The sequence below is a fragment of the Eubalaena glacialis genome, chromosome 7 (assembly GCF_028564815.1).
Source record: "Eubalaena glacialis isolate mEubGla1 chromosome 7, mEubGla1.1.hap2.+ XY, whole genome shotgun sequence".
Classification (NCBI taxonomy): domain Eukaryota; kingdom Metazoa; phylum Chordata; class Mammalia; order Artiodactyla; family Balaenidae; genus Eubalaena; species Eubalaena glacialis.
This window is the reverse complement of record NC_083722.1, coordinates 30,787,058-30,802,169: the sequence shown is the minus strand read 5'-3', so window position 1 is coordinate 30,802,169 and position 15,112 is coordinate 30,787,058. Positions and strand designations below refer to the sequence as shown.

General features: G+C 43.8%; 1 protein-coding gene across 6 annotated transcripts in view; it reads left to right on the top strand.

Moving 5' to 3' along the window:
* RUNX2 (RUNX family transcription factor 2) overlaps positions 1-13,451 on the top strand; it is a 206,838-nt gene extending 193,387 nt beyond the window's left edge. For 4 of the 6 annotated variants that reach the window (XM_061195018.1, XM_061195020.1, XM_061195023.1 and 1 more), the window contains 2 exons: positions 11,234-11,299; positions 12,899-13,451. In XM_061195018.1, coding sequence (XP_061051001.1) covers positions 11,234-11,299; positions 12,899-13,377 — 545 coding nt within the window. In that variant the 3' untranslated portion in view covers positions 13,378-13,451. The remainder of the gene's footprint in view (positions 1-11,233; positions 11,300-12,898) is intronic. The other 2 variants (XM_061195021.1, XM_061195022.1) reach the window with 1 other exon arrangement.
* Positions 13,452-15,112: the final 1,661 nt, after the last annotated feature.

Below are 15,112 nucleotides of genomic sequence, written 5' to 3'. Positions count from 1 at the left end.
CGGCAGGCAGAGAACTTCCACTGTTGGAGGAGCTACTGTTGGACTATTTGTTGTGTTTTTGTGTGTTTCTCTCAAGGATATGGAGCTGACCAGGCCCTCTTTTTTTTTTTTTTTTTTTTTTTTTTTTGGTCATCGAAACAAGTAGCTCCTCTCAGACACCTTAATACGTAATTAGGTGTGTCTGTTTATACTTGGGAGACAGCCGTCTTCATGTCCTAAAGGAGTACAAGGAGTCTGGGAGCAGCCACAAACAGATGTTGAAATTGTCCATTTGCGGCAGGTTTATTACTATAGCACCAGGAATAAACATTGAGGATGAAACCCCTCTGCAGGGGTGGGTGTGTGTGTTGAGAGGACAACGTTATCGAGCAGAGTAGAAAGTGAAAGGAGGTCCTCTTTTTCTTTTTTTTTCCATTTGCCTTAGTATTTGTTTATTTCCTACAACAAGGAAAATTTCACTATTTGGCTTTGGCTGTTTGAAGGCTTTTGCCAAATGCTTTACAATCTGTAGGGTTTGATTTGTGTCAAAAAACCCACTTTGAGAACAAGGTTCTATGTAACTAAGATGTGTTTGTTTTTGTTTAAATCACTCAGAAGAGAAATCATCTCTTGTCCATTGTGAAAAGAGAGGTTTCAATCAAAGGAAAATTCTCCATATTCTAAAATATACAAACAGCTCTTTGAAATGGATGCCAAATCAAACTCTAAAAGGGACGTTTTTCTTGCAGAAGTTTTGAGTTAATTCCGTGTGCAGGGCCTGAGTGGAAAAACTCAGAATGTCAGAGGAACGCATTACTGCAACACTGTGTTTGGATTCGGAAGTTACATAAGGAGCATTGTCTCAGGACAGTATGAAGACTTGTACATGGTTTTAGGCTGAATCCTAGCAACAAAGAAAAAGAAATTCTTTTCAAAGTGAGTCAGTTTTTCAGTTAAATGAAAGGTAGTAGTTTGGTTTCTGATATTATTGGATATAAACCTTCAATGTGAGAAGGCATTGCCGGTCATCACTTTAAAAAAAAAAATTCAGTCGAGATGATCCCTGTTGTTAAAGAAATACCATCTTTCTCCCTGTCAGGACTTCTCTTAGGATGAAAAGTAGTAGACGCTGAAGGGACAAGTTGAGTGGGGAAAAGGGACAAATTAGGAAACCCAGCAATTCCATCCTGGCTCTGCCACTAATTGGCTGCGTCCTTGAGTTGGTGCCTTCTTTCCTTGACTCAGCTTCCACGTCAGTTGGGCTTTTTGTGAAGGTAAAACCAGATGTATGTAAAAACAGTGACAACCTAAAAAGCAATGTACACATTTGCGACACGATTTTTTAATTGAACTATTATTTTTGAGAGTCAGTGTTGAGAGTCAGTGTTGACGTGGGACAGGAGAGTTTGCTTGGGACTGAAAAAGCCAGAACAAATTTTTGCTCTTAGTGTAAGGGAGCAAACCCAGGGGACAGGTTAGAACGAGAGATGCACCCCAAAACCGGTGGGCAGAGCAGTGCCGTGGGTCTGGAACTAAACTGAGCCCTTTCGGTGCAAGTAAACCACAGGTGTAGTAGGTCAGGAAAAGCCGTTGGCTGCAGATAGACAGGCAGAAATCAGAAGGCACAGGCAAAATGCAGTTAGAGACAAGGCTTTAGGTCAAACCTGGCATCGCCATCTCTTTTTCCTCTCACACACATTTAAAAACTTTCCGAATGTCACTCTGAGAGGAGCTACGGTGCGTTTGAAGATATGTAGGACAGAGTTGTCGTTCTCAAGGAATTTACAGGCTGGTAGAAGTGGTGAGGCGATTGTAGGTCCTCTGCACGTGCATGCCTGCCTAGAAGAGAAATATAAGTGAAGAACGAGGTGCAGAGGAAGGAGGGGTCACTCTGGGCTAAAGCAAGAACACGAGAAGACTCTTGGAAGCAGAGGGGGATTGTGAGGTAGATTTTACAGGCTGCTTAGAATTTCAAGGGATTGAGATAGAGTGGAGGTGCGGACACTGAGGGCTGAGGGGAATAACGTAAAACCGGCGCCTGAAGGAGGGAAAATGGAAGGTGGACAGGACAGAACACGGACAGGGGTCCAGTCTGAATGGACTGTAGAGCTCCCGAAGAAGGAGAGTGAGAAACGAGACTGGAAAGGTAAGTTGGGACAGGATTGTTACTCCAGCAAATGTTTGCTGTGTGCCTAATAGAGAGATCTAGAAACATACACACAAACCCGAGTAAAAAAGCGTGACATGAAGTCACAGAATGGGTAGGAAAGCTTGAGGAACCAGCAAGTTGGATGAGACAAGGATTGATAAGCCATCTGGACAGCAGATACAACACACACACAAGTGGACCTTGGTTCTAAGGCACAACCAGGAAGCCTCTTACATGGTCTCCCTGGGACAGGAACCCATCCCAGGGCATGGGCAGAGGGAGCTGGTAAGTGGATGCATCTGACTGGAGAGGGAGAGAGGGCACAGGTAAGGACAGGTCCCGGCAGGACACAGCTTGAGGCTGAAGCCTGTGGCTTTGATCCCAGATTAACGTGGGTCATATCAGGCCTGGGAGAGCTGTACCTTGTGGAGCTGACTTCGAGCCTGAACCAGAGCACTTTGGTCATCTGGTTCACGTTCTGGGTCTTGGGACATCGGGTGGTTTGAGACACAGGCGTTAAGGTTCAGGATGGCTTCAGGGCTGTGGGACCACACCAGGGCGCTAAGCCCTTTGAAGGGAATTTTATTTGAAAAAAATGGTGCCCCGAGCTTGTCACATTTTGAACGATGCTACCTCCAAGGCAGCTGCTGCCTGGAGCCTTCCTGGGTCAGCGCTAGAGTCAGTCACAGGGAGAGTCTGAAACTGCATTGGTGCTGGATTTAGTCTATCTGCACCTACTTTAAGAAGGGGAGAATCGAGCTGGATCTGAAAACAGTCTGTGCATTTAGGGGATGGTGGAATGTGGTTGCTATGGTGATTATTTGCTCTCCTAGCCTCCTTTTCCCACTGCAAGAGGCCTTTTTTTTTTTTTTTTTAACAGGAGAGTTTGGTTGGGCCTGGAGCTGGGTGTGTGGAGTGAATCAGGAGTTTCAGGATTCTAATTCTCAACTCACGTCTTTCCTAGCTTGGACCCAATTTTTAAATTTTCCTTCATCTCTGGCTCTACTAATTCAAATAATACCGTATGAAGGAATACCCTTTTGAGATGGAGATGTTTACTATTTGCTGTGTACTTTTGCCCGTTCTCACAAGAGTCTTACCCAATGAGAGAACCTGGGGAATAAATAAAATGTGACTTGCTTACGATCACTCAGAACATCAACGGTAAGGACCATATGAGAATTCTGCGGCTGAGTCGAGCACGGAAAATAGGTGGCAGGGATCAGCCCCCCCCACCCCCCCGCCAGTTCCACATCCCATCCCCACCTCCATCCCCAGGCCTGTCACTGACAATTGATCAGAACCCTTTCCATCATTGCCCTCCAGGTAGGCATGGCCACCAGTATGTTAGAACTCGCATGAAAGTGACACAGAATCCCTGAACCCTGGAGGGAACTGTGGCAGCTGAGCCCCCTAGGTCTGGGGCCAGGTCCCAGGCCACCATTTACTGGGTCTGTAACCTTGAGGAAATCACTTTGCTTCTTTGGGCTTCAGTTTGTCATCCATAATGTGGGGTCAGTGATACTGTCTCCCTCCCAGGGCTGGGGTGAGGATTTAATGTGCGTAGACTCACCGTAATGTGCGTAGACATCTCCCATGGAGTACAGATCCTCTGCAGGTGGGAACCTTCGAATCTCTTTCCCCTTAGTAAAACCTGTGACACCATGGGATGCTGTGACTACAAAGTCACTTGGAGGATTCCTATGCTTGGAGCAAAGACTGGTCTGTTAAGCACCAGCCAGTGATGGTTCCCAGCCCATCCTCAGGGCATTCCTAAACAACGTACCAAGCTTGAAAGACTTTCCCACTGAAGCACCCCAAAGGGCAGAGGGAACTCGGCTCCTTCCCCACTCTGCGCCCCCCAATCTGCTGAGGTAACCCAAAACAACCCCAACTCTTGCCTGGAGAGCATTTTCTTGTCTCCTGTTATACCTTAAAATTAATGTGAATTTTCCTCCATAGTATATCTGCTTTGGTTTTAATATAAAAATAACGTCTTAACTTACTAATATCAGTTCAATGTCCCTTTTTAAAGTCCCTCCCCCAGTTGTTCCCTTCTTCTATTTCATGCCTTCCTATCAGCTAAGCTTGATTGTCTAATATATAACATCTCAACCAGTTCATAAATTTCTGCTTTTAATATAGTCTGAGTTACCATTAGCACAGGCTACAGGAAAATACCAGGCTGTCCCTTCTGCATTCAGGCTTTTTGGAAAGATTTACTTAGGAACAATTTATCATTTAGTTGCAATTTTTAAAATAATCTTAATTGGCCACATATGTTATCGAATAAAAGCCGGTCTTCTAGCCTCTGCCTCTGTCCGCGTGGTCCCACCCCACACGTGCGCGTGCGCACTGCGTGTTGCCAGGATGTCAGAAAATTAATTATGCCACCCTAGGCAGATACCGTCACAGGAAAGCCTCCCCCTGATTTAAGACAAGATTACTGATATTGAAGCTGTTATTTTTAGGAGGGAAAGGCTATAGCTTCTAAACCTCTGTCCCTCTTTTTCCTAGTTCCTCCTGTCTTAATTGTGGCTCTGTGTTTTGGTAGCCATAAGTCATTAGTGGTTTTTAATTTCTCTGAAACTGAAATAAGGTCTGAAAGGGTGGATTTGTCCCTTTTTCCTCCTTTTCTTCCTTCTTTTTTTTTCTGGCTAATCGGAGGAACGCAACCACATCTGAAGCCACTTGGCTCATTATGAATTTCATGGAAACTGATTCTCTGAAAGTGTTTCCATATGTGTGTTCCCAATATATCCCATCCTCTCTAAATGGGAGCACAGACGTGTGCATGGGCTGGAAATGGCTTCAGGATGTGACAGAGCAGTCATATGACCACCGCGGCACTGTGGGTGGCCCCTTCTGAAAGACACGGTGTCCTGGGTGCTGGCCTCCTTCCTGTGGCGGATCTGGTTTCAAAGACTCTCCACCCTTCCTAGCCTTTAAAAAGTTCTTAATCAAGGCCTAGCAAGAAGATCTCTCTCCTTTTTCCTCCGTTTCTTTCCCCCCTTCACCCTTTGGTTTCTTCCTTCTCTCTTACCCTCCCTCCCCGTGCACACACGAACACACACACACACACACGCACTGCATATCTATGGCCTCTCTCCTTCTCACCAGGAGGAAATGTATTATTCCAACCATATCCTCAAAATTTGGGTGGGTTTAAGGGATGGTTGAAGTTTCTGAAAATTGCCAGGTTGTGCGTTTTTTGCTTTATTTTTATTTTTCCTTTTTCTCTCTCTTTCCTTCAGCATAGCGTACTTTCTTAGCCTTGGGATCAGCTGGTCTTTCAGAATTTGTTAGCGTGCAGTGGAAAAGTACAATTCATTACAACACGGAAAATAAATATTTATACTGGATAGTCGAGGCACTTTTCCTCTCTTTTGCAAAACTATGGAGCTTGCTAATCTGACCTCTCATTATCTTCAAAAAATCGATTTCAAATTCTCATTTTGCTGCTTTCTTCTCCATCAATGTGATCCATTACATTTCTCCCACGTGGGGTATATTTTTCCACCTATTATCTAATGAAATTAAAAGTAAAACTAATTTAGTGATTGATACTTGATCATTTTAGTGTGAGGGGACAAATTCAGGGAAAGTAAGAAAACTGATGTAAACATCTCTTAAAACCTCAATGTGGAAAATGCAAAGTAATGTTCTGCGTAGAGTCGAAAGTTGATTTTTAGGTAATGTTTACATAGCATTTCTGCTTCTGTCATGTTGCTTGCTTGGGTCTATGCTAGTAACTGATTCGTTTAGTAGATGTTTTGGAAGTACTCGTCTTTTTTCAGTACCATACCGTGAACTAGGTAGGGGTGGTGCTTTTTTTTTTTTTTTTTTTTTTTTTGGCTGCACAGTGTGTGGGGTTCTTAGTTCCCCAACCAGGGATCGAACCCGCGCCCCCTGCAGTAAAAGCGAGGAGTCTTAACCACTGGACCGCCAGGGAAGCCCCTACTAGGTAGGATCTCAAAGAAGGGTACATGGTTCTTCTTCATTTGCTTTCCCTTTAGCTAGAAAATGAAAATGCTTCTCTAAAACCAGTGATGATACTTTAAAATGCATGGCGTGGTAAAATTTACATCTGTAAACGTTCCAGATGTATAGGGTAAAGAAAAGGTGATAGGGATTTGTATACCTGGGAAGTCCTTGTGTAGCGGTAAGCTTTGAAGGCAGTGCTTACGTACCCGGGTCTGGCAGAGAAAAGAGAGGTGGCCGTGAGTCTGGGGATGAGCAAAGCTGTAGTGAGGGTCCTGAGTACCTGTCCCGCCACAAAGAGGAAGGTTCATACCCAGCAGTAGTGGGACGTGACCGTGGAAGAGTAGAACAGAGGGCTCTGACTATGCCAATAGCCTCACCCTTATTTTCTGCGCCCCCTTTGCAGAGCTGCTCAGTCACGCCTGGTGAAGGGTGGCTGTGACCTGTGCTGGGTCGGGATGACACCCTCTGGTTTCAAGGCTCTGCCCCTGTGTGGCCTGAAAAGGTGGAAGATTTTCCCCTTCTGTGTGTGTTTTTGTAGAACGCAGATCTAAGGAAGCTCAAGGCCGAAGCTCTCCGTTTCCCCGCCGGCAAGCACTGTCAGGGATGCAGACAGGGAGTAGCACACTCGGGCCTGAGACAGGAGGACCACGTTTTCATCTCGGGATGTCACGCAGATCCACGTGTCTCCAGGCTGCCATCTCTTCATCTATAAAGGTCATCCACAATTTTGGATGATGCTGACATACTGGCTCTATATACTATCTAGAAATTCAGACAGGAAGCAAGCTTTGCAACCCACTGCAAATAAACCCCGTGACTTTAGTGGCAGCAGTTACCTTGGGGTCCAGAGGGAGAGGAGCTTGCTGACTCGCCTTCCCGCAGGCTGTACATTTCTGGCCTGGCCCTCTTCCTCTTTCCTCTCTTCTCCCCGTGGCTCCCCAGTGTAGACTTACACACAGATACGGGCTCTTAGGATATTGGGAACAGCACAGTGGCAAAACAGAGGAATCCTTTCACTAGTGGCAACTGCCATTTGCGGGCCCCTGTCTGAAACGTGAGGTCAACTGATGTAACAATGCTTGGGGAGAGCTTTGAACACCCTTTAAAGAGAGTTTTACGAGGTTTTATAGGTATGGAATCACATTTGAGTTACATTTTAGGTTTAATGTCAGCATTGCTTAATGTTTATTATAATATCTGTTTTCTTGATGCGTCAAAAATGTACCAGCTGTTGTGCAGAGTTCCTGATCCCCCAGCTAATTTACTTATTTGTTGATTTATCCATCCATTCATACACTTATATTTAAAAAAATTTAAGCTCTTGTAATGTAGACGGTTCTGAGGGATATGAAAGGAAAATAAATCATCCTTACCATCCAAAGCTTACTTTGTAGTTGGAGAGCACAGGCTACGAAACAGCTAATAATTCAGTAAAGTAGTGGCTGAGGGCCCGAAAGAGTGACATGGAAAATAAATGCTATTTCGAACAGGAGTGAAATAGGAAATTATATAATAGAGCAGTTGGGAAGGTGGCAGCCAAAATGTAGAAGGGGAAGAAGATTGTTAGAGGAGAGCGGCTCTGTGGAGATCTCGTGTATTATATGTTCCAATAGAAAGGATGCTGCGAGGGGGTTAATAAAAAGTACCTGGACGTTATTTGAGATTTGGTGTGGCAACAACTCCTACCATTGAAAAGGCCTCGATGAAGCTTTGAAGTTAACGCCTCATTGCCGAGAAGTATGATGGCTTTTCATTCTGTATATTTTTGCCCTTGCATTAAAAAAGGGCAGAGGACTCTGCATTTGCCCATCTGTGTTCCACCTGGATTCAAGGCCCCTTGTCCTTTTCTCCGCCCCGACCTGCCCTCCTTGGCTGGGATGTGTAAATTCCACCGCTGAGAGGGGGTGATACATGGGTACGATGTTTCCTAGCTGACAGCCCCAAATGGCAAGTACCCCAGTCTGCTATTCTTTTCAAACTCCTATTTCCATTCTTTTGAGAGCTCTCCTGGCCCATTTTCAACCAACCATTATGTCTTGACGGTCTACTGAATAAGAAAATGCATGTGAAAGTACTTGGTAAAGGCCTAGAAACATCAAGTATCATTGTTATTAAGCCCCAAAGGGGAAGACGAACAAGGATTAGACAATCACTGCCCTCCGCAGCTCACTCTAGTTAGGAGTCAAGCATGACCCAAGATAACTCTCCTTAGCCATCGGAGTATGGAAGGCGCTGAGTGGAGGCTTGCAGGCTGCAAGAATAAAAGATCAGAGCTTCTCTTTTATTCTCCCTTATCTTGGTTTCACTCCTTTCCCCTACACTTTTCACTTGCTTGGGAGACCCAAGAGACCTGGTTGGGTAAAGGGAGGCCATTTCCTTTTTCCCCATAGACTTTGGCGGAGAGGAGCAAGAAATTTTTACTTTTAACATCGATTTTATTTTTATTTGAGCTTCACGGGCATTTTATTAATATATTCTTCTCCAGGTACCCTAGGTGGTGAAAAACTGCCGCTGCTGCCGTTTCAGTGAGCAAGGTTCTTGCAGCTCTATTTATGATAACTACATAAATCTGCAGCTGTCTGACTGGCTAAGGGTGCAGCGAGCAGTTGTGGAATGAAATGCATCTGTAGGGAACCAGCAGGTCCTAAGGGAATCAAGCCCTTGACCTTGGTCTCATTCACATTATGCCACGAACAACTGAATTAGTTGCTCACTGTTCAGCAGATTAGATCAACAAGTCCCGAAAGAGTTTTTAAATAGTGTCCCAAGGACAGTCGCTCTCATTGGGCAACACATGGGCACCAGAAGAACCTACTTAAATATTTCTAGGCAAATTTATTTCGGCAGATAGGCTTGTAAGACAGCAAATATATATCTGTGGTTGTGTCCACCGAATTCCTTAAGGGTGACTAAGACTGCAGAGTGGTTAGAGGTCGAAGAGGTCTTGTCTAGCTGTGGTTCTGCCTCTCTGGAGCTTTGTGATTTTTGTAGAGCACATTTTTGGCTCCCTTCTCCGCTGAGCTTCCCTATTTGTCAGCGGGTTAGATTAGGATCATCTAAACAGTAAACGAGGGGTTTGGATTTTTTTTTCACCAGAGTACCCCAAACTAGCAGAGGAGGACAAATGGGTACATTAGGGAATCTGGGGGCATAGTTTAAAGCTTCACAAGTGCAAAATTTTGTTGAAGTCATTTTTTGTTTGTCTGAAAATTCACCCAAGTGTTGCATTCTGCTCTATATCATGGACGTGTTTACTGTACAGCATACCCTTGTCTCCATGCTGGGTAAGACAAGCCTATCAGGAAGATGCACCATGTTTATCTTGGGCTTCAAGTAACTCCTGGCAATGCTGGCTTTATTTAATCAGTAGGTTGTAATCTGGAGTTTTAAACTGGCTCTAAGGCTACAAGGCAGATCACTGGGGCCGTTACTGAGCTTTGGCTTTACATTTCTAAAATTAGATTGGGGTAAGAGTACTTTTAGAACTCTCCAGGCTTTCATCCTGATCCTTTTAATAAGTAGATATTATATTTTCTTTACTTTAGTTGATATAATATCTAGGTCTATAGATAGTTGGTAGCTGTACGTAATGTGGCTGGTGACATGGGTATGAATAGTTTAGGACACAAGGTCGAAATAACCTGAGAAGATGGTCTAAAAGAAAAACTCAGTTCTTGTACAGAACGGAGATTAGAAGTACAGGTACAACCCCATTCAATGAAAGAAAATTTAGTTATATCCTTTGCTTCTGTAATAATTATTATAAATAATCGAAGGTTAGGAAGGGGTTTAAGTTCTTTCTTTTTAAGTTTAGAATTCCTTCCATCTCCCCATCATTGATTATTATATAAGAGATCTCACATGATACTGCAGCAAGTTGTTAACATTTCTTCCTACAGAACACATTGCAGTGTAACACGAAATAACTAAGTTCCAGAAAATTTTATTTTTTGTAACTTATAAAGATTACCATATAATCCCTTTAAAGTCCTCATGAGCTCTCTTTGCCCAGAAGGAGTTAATCCTCAAGACATGACAGTCTCAAATGACTAGAAGTCATTGGTCAAAATTCTGTAAAGCCAGCGGAAGTTTGTTGCATTGTTTCCTATAAACCACAGCCAGAGCTCATTAATTGAAAAATGAATGTCAATTTGCATTAGCTGGCATTTAGAAACCAAAAACGTAGAGTGATCCTGGCATGTGATGGATAATAAAAACATCAGACAAGTGTATCAGGTAAAATCGAGAAGTTGGGGGTGGGAGGTGGAGAGAGAAATTCAAAACCACACTGGAGTTTACTGGCAGGGTCCCACATAAAGGGTTTTAATGAGGCTTCTGCATCAAAATCAGGGAAACCACCTGGAATTTTAATTATGATGACAGTATATTTTAAGTATAAATACCCACGAGAAGCATTTTTTACATTGATGAGCCTACCTGTGTGAGCTCTGTGCTCCTGTGGGGGGCAAACGCTGATGCTTTAAGGGTGACATCTTTCCATTTGAAATTGCTCACATTATTCTGGTTTCTCTCACGGGCCGAGTGTTGAACTTAAAGAGTACAGAGGTGGCCTGCCTATACCCTTTTAACTCTGCCAACTCAAGTTCACCTAGATGCCCTGCAGTGAAAAATCAGGCTGGCCGAGAACATCTGTGGTCTCCGTGCAGGGCCTGTATCGTGTCAGGCACTACAGAAGCACAGGGCAGGGAGATGGCAAATCTCATCTGGCCCCGTTGGCGATTCTGTCCTAATCACTTCTTGTACCTTTTCACACCTGAGCTTGTCAGAATTTCATATTTGGGAGGGATTAGGGAGAGGCCAGTGGAGGATGGAAGAATTTATAAAAAGCAGAGAGTAACTGCCCAGACTGTGCTAGTTTTGGTTTGTCATCTTGAAAGTGTTTGCTTCTGGTCTTAGAAGCTGCTCACCAGCTTTTTACTCTCTGCTTATGGGCCTGTGGATTCTGGGAAGGTACTGTGAGGGGTGGGACCTTCTCTGCCTCCCCCCCTCCCTCCCCCCCCTCCCCCACCAAGGCAGTTGCTTCTCCTCCTGTCTTGGGATTCACGGTGATAGAACGTTAGAGCCGGAAGGGAACTTAGAGCTCATCCCCTCATTTTACAGATGATGACACTGCCACCTCTGACTTCTGCCTCTGGCCTTCCACTCTCAGTAAGAAGAGCCAGGCAGGTGAGACTTTTCACAATTGCTGGGCTGGGCTGGGTGGGGCTGTCTGATTGGGACTGTCCGATGAGTGAGAAACACCTTGTTAACGATATATTGCTTTGAAGTAGTCACTTCTTGCTATCAGTGCACATCACGGCGCTTGCCCCGAGCATTTTATAAAGAACACAGGCAGTGTGCATTTTAACAAAAATGAACAACTCTCGATCAGCACCTTGAAAGAAAAATATTGGGATGATTCGTTTAATAAGTATTGTAGTATCCAAGAACGTGGCTAAATAAAATTGAAGCTGAAGAAGTACCTGCTCGCTAAGACCTTCAAGAATTACTGAGTGCTTTCCCTTACAGATAAAAGCGGTAGGAAAAGCAAATGTATGAGATCCAGAGGATTGGAAGATTTTAGGTGTGAACAAAATCTTAAGAACACTGGTATTATAAAACGGCTTGTCACAATTCTGTCAGTGTTAGAAATTCATAACCCTGTCTTTAAAGATCACAACTATAAGTTTTTGGCATTTCTGAAAACTAATTTCCACATGAAGTAGTTTCTAACTGTGGTTTCATAAGTTAAGTGCCAGAAATACCTATTAAGGAGGCATCCTGTTAGCTTTAGAAGTTAAAGGACTTTACATTTTAGAGGAAAACTGTCTTTGCTTCAGGTTCCCAGTTCAAACTGGCCTGAAGCTAATTCTGTAGGATGTAGTACAGGGGTCGGGAAGGTGGATGGTCAGGTGCCCTCCTGTTTTATCTCCTCTACCAGCGAGCCTTTCCCCAAAGCTGCTGTTGGCACATGGCCTTAATCAGGTCCTACTTCTCCCATCAAGACTTGAAATGCAGTGATTCCTAGGTACCAAGCCTTCCCCCCACCCACTTTCAAAACCTGCTAGTTTATGACCCTTGGGAGAATTTCTAAGGGTCAGACACTCCCTATACACCCCCAGATAAGTAAGATAGTTCCAGAAAACATTGAAATCTAGTTTGCTTTTTTTTGAAATCTGTTACCAAGATGAGGAATAAAACAGGATTTCACATTATTTTAAGAGTTGAAGTGATAGGCCCATGCTAGGGTATCTTTTTGACGTTCCTTCATTGACGAAGGGGCCCTGCTAAGAGTACCAATAACAAAACGGATCACTTTGGAATTTTCTTTATATTGGGTTGAGAAAAAGAAACGTGTCCGACTTAGTAAAAAGGTCACTTTCAAATATCTGAGGTACAACAAGGAACAAAAAGAGAGGGGAAAAAAATCAGTGAGGATTCAGTCTTACAGTCTGGTGAGTGAATCTGTCTGATTAGAGTGTTGGGTTGGTTTACACACACGACCTAGCACACATTTGGGTTTTTAAAGCCCTTTGGGATTCTCTGGGGGTGAAGAACTTGAGACTAAATGCCGCTAAGACTGTAAAGTGAAAAAACAAACAAACAAAAAAACCCCAGAAGTCTGTGTAGTGACCGGTGCATTTGAAAGTCTGTTTGTGGCTTGCTGTTCCTTTGGGGGAAAGCTAAAGTTTTCTTTTTTTTTCTTGTAAAAAAATAAATTCTTTCATGATTTTAACTGCTATTTACAGATGTTTCCCCCCCCCCATCTTCTGTTGTAATTTTTAGGTGCTTCAGAACTGGGCCCTTTTTCAGACCCCAGGCAGTTCTCAAGCATTTCATCCCTCACTGAGAGCCGCTTCTCCAACCCACGAATGCACTATCCAGCCACCTTTACTTATACCCCGCCAGTCACCTCAGGCATGTCCCTCGGTATGTCCGCCACCACTCACTACCACACCTACCTGCCACCACCCTACCCCGGCTCCTCCCAAAGCCAGAGCGGACCCTTCCAGACCAGCAGCACTCCATATCTCTACTATGGCACCTCGTCAGGATCCTATCAGTTCCCCGTGGTGCCCGGGGGGGACCGGTCTCCTTCCAGAATGCTACCGCCGTGCACCACCACCTCGAACGGCAGCACGCTCTTAAACCCAAACCTGCCTAACCAGAGCGATGGCGTTGACGCCGACGGAAGCCACAGCAGTTCCCCCACCGTTTTGAATTCTAGTGGCAGAATGGATGAATCTGTTTGGCGGCCCTATTGAAACTTCCTCAGCAGTGGCCCAGCGGTCTCTGGGAGCCACGTCCCAAATGTATCGACATATACATATATAGAGAGTGCATATATATGTATATCAACTAGCCTATCTACAAAGTGCCTATTTTTTAGAAGGTTTTTTTTTTTTTTTTTTTTTTTTGGCATTCACTCACTCTGTCATGATCTTGCAACCCTCAGAGGGTAGCTTTTGAGAAGCAAGAGGCCCGAGAGAGACAATCCTAATCAGATTTCAGATCATTCTCTATTTAAACATGTGCCTTTGCGAGCAAACAAAGGAGAAAAGGTACTTCTGTTGCTGTTGTCATTTGGTCTGTTATCCTCAGTAACCTGTTCAGATGCCAGTTCAGAGAGGGGGACTCCCAAGTTCAGGAGGAAGAGCAGAGACGCTTGTCCCCTGTGCTTTGACACCACACACCCCCGCGGTGCCGCTGTGTGTGGACCAGTGCCCTCGGCAGACCTGCTGACACAGCCGGTCCAGGTGCCCACGAAGGGAAGAGGGGCAGAAAGAACGCTTCCATCCCCGTGCCATCCATTCAGAGTAACTGTTCCAAACGTTGGCTTTCACACTTGCTGCAAGTACTCATTTGAACTGTTTGGTTCAGTTGTTTTTTATTTTAATTTTTTCCTACTTTAAGAAAGTGACTTCAAAAAGTACCGATCAGGATAGATTATTTTATTTTACCTTTTTATACTTTTTTTTTTTTTTTTTCCTTTTCCCATTTAACCAAAAAGAAATCCGATCCTGGACTGCCCCCTTCCCACCTAACCCCTTCTTCTTTTATGCAAAACTGAAAATGGCAATACCTTATTATAGCCATAATGGTAGAGATAGTGTTTGCGTTTGGCTGTGTGTTATTTGTCTTCTTTTTTTTTTTAAATTATGAATATGTGTAAAATCTGAGGTAACTTGCTAACGTGAATGGTCATATAACTTTAAAGATATATTTATAATTATTTAATGACATTTGGACCCTTGAAACATTTCTTAGTGTATTGATATGTTGACTTCGGTCTCTAAAAGTGCTCTTTATTAAATAACAAATTTCTTCAGTGGGCTAGAGCCATATCTGAAATATTGCTAAGCAATTTCAGTTCATCCAGACACAATGTGATTTTTAAAAATACTTCCATCTCCAAATATTTTAGATGTAGCTTGTTTTTGTGATGTATGAAGGAAATGTTATGTTTAGTTCTTTTCAGATCTTTGATTGCCTCTAACACAGCTTTGCCTTTTAAAAAGCAATAATCAGAGATTTAAAAAGCAACCCTTAGTCCTTATCACTTACGTTGCGCTTTGTCGGCATGAAATGCTGGAGTGATGTGGTTTCCTAATTTCTTTGAAATAATGATGACTCTTGTCATATTAAAAAGACAAGCACAAGTGAATCCTTGAACTGCAGAACAATGTTCTGTGGTTTCATAGTTAAAGCAAAACTCGACATCACCAGTGAAGACGTAGTCAGCTTAAAGCCACACATGTGGCTGAAGGATCAGTCGTGATACACACGGTACAGGAAAGCAAAACTGCCCCAGGGAGCGTTACCCAAAACGCCTTACCAAACAGTAAGTCAGGGGAACCCAAATCTGCCTTAGCCCGGGGCCCACTGGCAGCTTCCCACAGAATTTGCATTTAAAGGAGCAGAGTTAAGTCCTTGTCTTCTGGGAGCAGGGTCCTCTGAAGGAGCAGGCAGGTTCCAGCAGGCAGCTGATCTGAGAACATA